This window comes from Priapulus caudatus, unplaced genomic scaffold, assembly GCF_000485595.1.
Source record: "Priapulus caudatus unplaced genomic scaffold, Priapulus_caudatus-5.0.1 Scaffold52, whole genome shotgun sequence".
In the NCBI taxonomy this organism is placed as follows: domain Eukaryota; kingdom Metazoa; phylum Priapulida; class Priapulimorpha; order Priapulimorphida; family Priapulidae; genus Priapulus; species Priapulus caudatus.
In genome coordinates, this window is record NW_014577113.1 from 348,320 (window position 1) to 356,832 (window position 8,513).

Genomic DNA, 8,513 nt, shown 5'->3' on the forward strand with positions numbered 1-8,513 from the left:
AATATATTTATATATCTTTTTAATTCATTGAGTGTAGACTGCCAACGGTCAAAACAGGGTAATTATCAAAATTATTTAATTTGCGTTTCTATTTTTACTGTAGGTCCACCATACAACATGTTCTCACCTGTAGTCTCTATATACAGGAAGTATCCTTTGCTGGTGCCGAGGGTGTGGTCACGCGAGGGTCCAGTGTATAGGCTGGGAGTCACGCCGGAGAGTCTGGTCCAGTCAAAGTCATCTCCCTCAACCTGAAAAGCCACAGTTACCAGAAAAGATATACCACGTTTGTGTGCGTTTATATTGATTTGGTCTTATAATAAAGATGCCCATGTTCTCCCTTGAATTAGTTTCATAACAAGGATACACCATTTTTCGTTTAAAGTGTGTTTTACAAAGATATATACCACGTTCTCGTTTCCAGTAGTCTTTTTTTTTACAAAGATATGCAACGTTCTGCCATTAATTGATTCCCATTAAGCTACGTCCCGTTCTTCCATCCATTTCTTCTTGATAATAATGTACCACAACCTCGCTCCAATTTGTTCTTCGTAGCTACGTATTATTTTACCAAGTATGAATTAACCCTTACCGTATTCATCCATTCACCGAGTCCTGATTCGAAGTTGTCCCTGATGTAGTTGGAACACTGGTCGGTCTCATCGCTGTTGTCTCCACAGTCATCTGTGATGTCACACAACCTGCAAGCACACATGCGCACACGCGCGCGCACACACACTATAATGTAATGTTGCATAGACATATGGTTAGGCAGGGTTGTTATTTCATCAATGCATGGTTATAAATACCATAACGTAATGCTGCACTGTAAGGGTTACATTATTCTGCATCTATGTACAGTTATTAATTTGAAATAAACGGCATATTAATTAGATTCAAGATTCAAGAAGTGCTTGGGGCATAAGACTCGGAAGTACAGTGTGCAATGCCCAAAAGATAAAAAATGTGAATATACGTGTAAAATGAACAGCCAACAAAAGATACTCACAACTGTTATAATTGTTATGTTAGTATTGACACACCTGTTCTCGTGCATTTTGCACCTGTTAATCAATTGCTAACTATACACACCTGTTCTCGTACCAGTTACACGTGTTACTAGATCACTATAGCCACACACCTGTTCTTATCGATGCATGCCAGCGACTCCCGGCACCAAAACTTGTCCGCGGGGCACGACAACGCGGCGGCCGGGAACGCGCAGTCCGTCAGCTGAATGTCGTCGAGACCGGCGCCGTACGATATCATCGACGAGTGAGTGAGGGCGATGTGCAGGCGGAAGTCTCCGTGCCGCGCGCCGACGCCGACCGTCTGCTGGTACCACGTCGACGACGTGAAACCGTTCATCGGCCTGAAGAGCGACGTCACCGAGCCGTCGTACTCAACCTTCACCTGCGGGGGTCGCGACGAGACGCCATGTTGAAATGCTGGGCCAGCGCTACGCTGCTTTGGTCACTCTAGTGGGCGTGTGTATAGCATGTATGCATAGACAGCTTTGAGTAGTTAAGTTTTTGTAGATATGTTCATTACAATACATGCGTCTTTTTACCAAATGTAACAGCCACTGCATGGATTACTTTCGTTGTTTAATAGACTGTAGGAAATCGATTTGTTACATGGAGTAACATCCATTCATCTAACCAGAAAATGACAATCTTCAACATCTGTAATACCCAGTCGAGACAACTTCTATGGTCTAGGTAAAGGTTTCTAAAAAATGCCACCAAAAAAATAGTAATCGACCCTATATTCCCAGTGGTGATGCTCTTATGAAGGCATCAGTGAGCCATGCCATAGAACTAAAATCAAGATGGTACACGGACAGACACGTTCGTGTTAGATCAATGCTCTGATTTGCAGTATTTAGTAATTGAGATCGCGTCTAACCAGCAGGCGTGTGTCTAACCTCGACCACGATGTAGCTGTAGGAGAGGAACCACCAGAAGCTGAGCAGACATGTGTCGGTCGCGCGGCTGTACGTTGGACTGATGAGTGACGCCGTCTGGTAGTAGAGGTTGTACGTGTCCGCAATAACAAGGAACATGAAGTGGCCAGACGAGACGCCATTGTGGTCAGTGTAGGGACCGTAGTACGGGTTCGACTCTGCTCCTGTGCCCCACACCCACGTCAGGTTATCGTTGATGTGGTCCTCCCAGTTGCAGGTGTCCATCTGCCGAGTAGTGAATATGTGCGTGTATGGTAATGTAACGATACAGTTATGATCAAGGAAAACGTAAATCATACTCCTGTCAGTTTTAACTGTTCACCTGGCAGTCTTTGTATCAATACTGCCATCTGCTAATCAACGTGACGACACAGAGAATCGCTCTGACACAGAAAGTAAAAGTTATGGCTATCTTTCCTAGTCTACATTAAAATTATGATGGAGTTCAAATATATATCACACGTTGCATACAGTAAAAGTCACAGAAAAAATAGTTGGCAATACGTGGCAATGGTTAAATAGGAACTGTCTCAAGTATGGCAAGACCCTCTAGATCTCTCGCCATTCACGATAACATGCATACTTCAAAGTCGCAGGTGTTTGGGCATTCATCCTCGTCCGAGCCGTCGGCGCAGTTGCGCGTGAAATCGCACTTTTTATTTGCAGCGATGCAGGTGATGTTATCCGTACAGTAGAAGTCACCGGGGTTGCAGCCGCCTGGCTTAGTGACGGGGGCGTGAGTGGTGGGAGCAATCGGCGGGACGGTGGCGCCGGGAATGACGATGCACGCGGGTGTGAACGAGATATCGTCAACGGCAATGTCTCCCTGGTAGCTAGGGCCCATCAAGCCTTCGATGACAACCTGCACGTAGAGGCAAGGTGAGAGATCAGACGACATGGGTGAATGTTGCGATGTGACCTCTGTAATACTCATTAAAACATGTATACACATTTGCCCCCTTTTGGCCACCTTCATCAAGACAGGTCAGATAATTTTCCGATTAAGCCATGGTCCTGATTATGTGCCTTACGCACCTTCTATAATCGACTGTACTAAAAACTCACTGCACAATACACGCAGCGTGTAATACAAATAATTTTTGCTATAAAAAATGTTTTGTGAGCTTATCATATCCAGAATCCGCTGAAAAGCCAAGAATTACCAGAGTGCTTTTACGTTTAGGATCGTTTAATTCACAACGTTCAGTAGTTTGTTCTGCAGAAAATTTAACCGAGGCACTGTTCCTATTACCTGATTAAAATAACGTGCGTAAGGACGGTTGTTCAAGAACCCACGTCGTTTATTCAATGCGCCCATGCACTTATCCGAGGCCTGACATATAAAGTGGGGACTGCTGTATGGATATGTTCGTGGTACTATGTATGGTGCAAGTGGTGACTGTTACCTGGTAATTGTTCTGTATTTTGTCGAAATTGATTTCTGCTCTGTGCCAGATGTCTCCCTGTTGACTCGTCTTACTCCACACCCTGTAGAGTGGGTCACTGTCGTATGACCTCACATAGATGTTCAGTGCGTTGATATCTTGTCCAAACATGTGATACCTGCATGATCAACACCACATCACACCACAATAACATAAACATGTAATACATGCATGATCTGGTACCCTATCACATAACATAAACATGTAATACATGCATGATCTGGTACCCTATCACATAACATAAACATGTAATACCTGCATGAACCAATACCCTATCACATAACATAAACATGTAATACCTTTATGATTGATACGTACGTACCCTACAACATAACATAAACATGTAATACCTTCATGATTGATACCCTAGCATGAAGATATCAGGCACTGCCAGAATAATCCTAAAGTTGGAATTCTCTCCGACAACAATTTAGGACAAAAAAAAACAGTTATACAACTGACCAGAATCGCATTGTACAGCCTATAGAGGGCTGGAATATGGGGCCATTCATGCGCCCAGGCGTTCCCTCCTGGTGGTAATTGAATGTATTCAGGTAGGTGAAATATCCAGATGTGTTGCCATATGTATGATCCCCATCAGGGCCTAAACAATATCATTAATATTCATGTAATAATGCAAGGCCTAAACAATTCTGGTTTAATTATAATTGAGTTTTCACTAAAAGCCTAAACAATATATATTTTTATGTTTCATAATCATTCATTTATCAAGTGCTGTATTCGTGTAGCAGGACTGAACAACGATATTACATCTCAAAATCACAACTAAAATTTTGGCAAATAGTTACATGTGCTTGGCGATCCATGCCTAGCATCAAATCTCTGTTGTCCCTTGTATGTTGCAATTGTTTGTCTATAGTTACATCCATAAAGTAATATAACTATGTAAACAAAATCTATAAGCTAATAATTGCTCGGACCGCTACATCATGCATGGTAGCATTACGATATATATATATATATCAAGAGTGGATAATAGAGAAGAGTATGTCAGGGTTTTAACAGCGTTTTGCATAGTTTTGAACTGGTAACTAATCTATCAATATGTGAATAAATATATTCAAACTTTACCTTGTTTTCGTCTATGATTCTCCCTTATTCATATGACACCACCAATTTACCTGAAAATCGTATGTGTTCTTCAAAAAAGTTAGTTGAATACGACACGGTTTCCCACAGTTATCACGCATGGATACATCTCTCCGACCGAACTTTGTTTATGGGACTAGTGTTCTATTGTCTATGACGGTACGCTGGGGGCCGTAAGGAAATCAGCTGCTAGCTAGCTGGCCGTGAGGCGCATTTATTTTTAGCACGCTGGAAACGCTGCACGCTGAATACAATTCGATGCCTAATATCCCATACGACCCCCAAAGTTCCGTCATAGACAATAGAACACTAATCCCATAACAAAGTTCGGTCGGAAAGATGTATCCATGCGTGATAACTGTGGGAAACCGTGTCGTATTCAACTAACTTTTTTGAAGAACACATACGATTTTCAGGTAAATTGGTGGTGTCATATGAATAAGGGAGAATCATAGACGAAAACAAGGTAAAGTTTGAATATATTTATTGACATATTGATAGATTAGTTACCAGTTCAAAACTATGCAAAACGCTGTTAAAACCCTGACATACTCTTCTCTATTATCCACTCTTGATATATATATATATATACGGTATATACGTCTGTGTGCATGCACTTACCTGTCATGTACCATTGACGAGGGCCTGCGTATCGCTCCCACCTCAGCAGCACGCTGGTGTCGTTTGTCCAGTTGCAGAAGTCCGCCTGGAAGTCACATCGCTCCACGTACAAGTCACAGGCCGTCTCGTCCGATCTGTCCCCACAGTCGTCCGAAAAATCGCACCTGTCACAAACGCACACAAGCTTGAATACACCTGTAAATCATATCTTACTTATTATTATTATTATTATTATTATTATTATTAAATCTTTATTGCACGTATAATTCAAATACAAGTGCATGTACTGAAAACAGTCTTTTTCGTGGAGAAAAAATCTGATAAATTATAACTTATAGCAACATAAGATACAATAAGGTATCTATTACAGGTTATACAATATCATATCATTAGAACAAATATGATTATATGTGGATTTGTTAGCATGATTTGTAAGTGACGTTTAGCAGAATGATACTTGCTCTATTGTAGTTTGAAATAACACATATGGTACTTCATACAATTCATGCCATTGAGGGCCAGGAGCATAAACGCTAGGCACAGAACTGCACTACAGTGTCCCTACAGTGTAGCGATGAGCTGTTCTGCCCACCATCACCCACTGTGAGCACATTCCTGTATACTCCAAGTGGGCGAATTCAATCAAATTTCTAAAATCGTAAACGTACCATCGCCTCCACAGCTCTTCCAATGCAAAACATCAGTATATTTGAACCTAGATATCATCCGAAGAGCGCCACAACATTCGGCGCTGGCATCGCAAAAATTCTGCGCCCGCGTGAACGTACCACTGTGTCTCCTCTACGCAGTTCCCGTTCGTGCACTGCCGCTGGCCCGGCTTGCACTGGCCGCCGCCGCCGCCGACATCACAGTTGGCGAACGTGACGTCGTCGATAGCGATGTCGTCATGGCTGTTGGTGTGCGTGCCGTATACCTGCAGATTGAATCCGCTGCTGCGACGACCCACCTGCACAGTGGCCTGCACCCACTGGTTGCCATTGTCTCCGTACTCGTACCTGCAACAACAATCGGTTAGGTTACCTAACCACCCAAGCTTTACAACCACGCTTCCTTGGATATATCGCTGCTAAGTCAGTCAGGCAAACCCATAGTATACAGAGTCGCCTGGTAAGGTTTGTGTGGTTTTTGATGCATGAGGCGAAAATATTGACATCGCTATACTTTGTTGCTAGGAATCGTTTTCAGACCATCTTATCGCAACAGTGATTGGCTAGAGTTCATCTGACCTATCAATCATGCCTAATTGCTAGATCAATTATCACTCTGAAGGAGTTTGGAAGTTGCAAGCAGACAGTTATGCATAAAAATCGGTCATTCAAATAAAGCTTTCGCAGTTGCAGTCAAGTGGACCTTTAATATTAAAACACACACAAAACCAATGGTAAATCGACAGAGACAATGTAAAATTAAATAACAAAAGTAATATGCACTTCGAGCACTGGCACGAATAACCACCGAACACCATACAAAACAATTTTAAGTATATTTTAATAGTATTTACCAAATTCGTGTTCCCTTGTTACCGGGCGAGCCCGCGTATACCTCCAACGTGGTCTCGTCTTGCCCGCCGACTTTGTAGTACCAGAACTTCATGATGCACGTGGAGGCCGCCTCTCCGTACACCGGAGAACTGAGTGCCGCATAGTTATGCGTCACACCAACTCCCGTTTCCACGTGCATGTAGTATCTGCATGGTGAATAACAGGACGTTTCTGGAGTTTGTTGGCTAGGTGACCCATCAGTTAAATGGAGTCATTACAGCATGTTTACATTATGCATGGTGTCAGCATCATTTAATACAAAATATATAAATTTATTTTTCAAATACACTTACAATCTTTGATAAATGAAAAATTTGTCTTGGACGTACATTACATGAAAATTTGATACACGAGTCTTCATTAAATGGCGGCAAGCATACATGACTGACGGTGAAGGTATGTGCTAGGTGAAGAACGCATGTGATGATTAATCTGTGAGAAATCACATAATTGCAACTACAAGTATGGCTCCAGCAACTACTGCCAGAAAAAAGTGCAAAAACTGAGTGTGTGTGTTTTCATTGAAGTTTATCCTACACGTAACCAGTACCATAAGAAATGATGGGCACTCGGCAGTATAACAAGAAAGGGCAGTTGTCGCCAACTACATGTATCCCTTGTGATCTAGTATGAATGAAATATCTCTGTAAGGACGTAGAAGGTAGGTAAAGTTAAATAAGTCACAACGACAACGGTTTGTTACACAACTCATCTGCCTGAGATGTGCAAGTATGTTAAAATTGGTTGCCTTAAGGGTTTTATTACGCGACACACCTTCTCCCCAAGATGTGTAAGTATACAAAGTTTGCTCGCGCTAGGTCGATTAGGGGCCGAGTTATAGAGCGGAAGGGAAATATGATGAAGGTCAAGGTCAAGGTCAAGGTCAATGTCAAATAAAGGTTGCAGTGACCTGGTTTCGGTATATGCGACACACCTTCTCCCCAAGATGTGTAAGTATACCAAGTTTGGTCGCGCTAGGTCAATTAGGGGCTGAGTTAGAGAGCAGAAGGAAAATATGATCAAGGTCAAGGTAAAGGTGAAATAAAGGTCGTAGTGACCTGGTTTTGGTACGGTGCGCACCTTCTCCCGAAGATGTGTAAGTAGACTATGTTTGGTCACGCTAAGTCAATTAGGGGTCAAGTTATAGAGCGGAAGGGAGTGTCTGCGGTGGCGGCGGCGGCTGGACAGACATGAAACCATATTATCCCCGCCGACTTCGTCGCGGGGGATACAATAAAACAGCACCATAGAATTGACATGGTTGGACCGAGAGGGAGTTCCTACCCGCTTGCTCCAGATGTGTGGTCTGAGCCAGGCCCTGTCGAGCCACCAGCCTGCTTGTGCTTCCAGCCATATAGCCCTGTGCTGATATCATACCAGCCACACATTGCCTTCTCAAAATCACACGTTCCACAGTCGATTTCATCCGAGTTATCTAGACACTGTGTAAAATTATATAAATAACAAAAGTAAGAAATAAAAACATGGACAGCAACGAACGCAAAAATGAACAAATAGAATGGAAATACTGTTTTTTTTAGTTAAAAATGTGAATAGCAAAACAAAAGAAGCCTACAGCACCCGGTATTCCCAGGCGGTCACCCATCCAAGTACTAACCGGGCCCGACGCTGCTTAACTTCGGTGATCGGACGAGAACCGGTGCTTTCAGCGTGGTATGGCCGTAGACATTCAAGTAACGTTTTTCAACCCTCTTAACCTCGCACATTCATTACAGGCGATTTGTATAAAATATACCAATATATATATATATATAGATATATATATAGATATAGATAGATGGATGGCAA

At 42.6% G+C, this 8,513-nt stretch overlaps 1 protein-coding gene across 1 annotated transcript in view; it reads right to left on the reverse strand.

The window, feature by feature from the left end:
• The window catches only part of LOC106820902 (MAM and LDL-receptor class A domain-containing protein 2-like), a 43,934-nt gene that overhangs the window by 11,643 nt on the left and 23,778 nt on the right, over positions 1-8,513 (reverse strand). The window contains exons 33-43 of the mRNA XM_014825502.1: positions 7,989-8,146; positions 6,665-6,850; positions 5,931-6,158; positions 5,143-5,306; positions 3,874-4,015; positions 3,373-3,529; positions 2,550-2,828; positions 1,928-2,191; positions 1,142-1,413; positions 593-701; positions 128-251 (exon numbers count right to left, since the gene is read on the reverse strand). Coding sequence (XP_014680988.1) covers positions 128-251; positions 593-701; positions 1,142-1,413; positions 1,928-2,191; positions 2,550-2,828; positions 3,373-3,529; positions 3,874-4,015; positions 5,143-5,306; positions 5,931-6,158; positions 6,665-6,850; positions 7,989-8,146 — 2,083 coding nt within the window. The remainder of the gene's footprint in view (positions 1-127; positions 252-592; positions 702-1,141; positions 1,414-1,927; positions 2,192-2,549; positions 2,829-3,372; positions 3,530-3,873; positions 4,016-5,142; positions 5,307-5,930; positions 6,159-6,664; positions 6,851-7,988; positions 8,147-8,513) is intronic.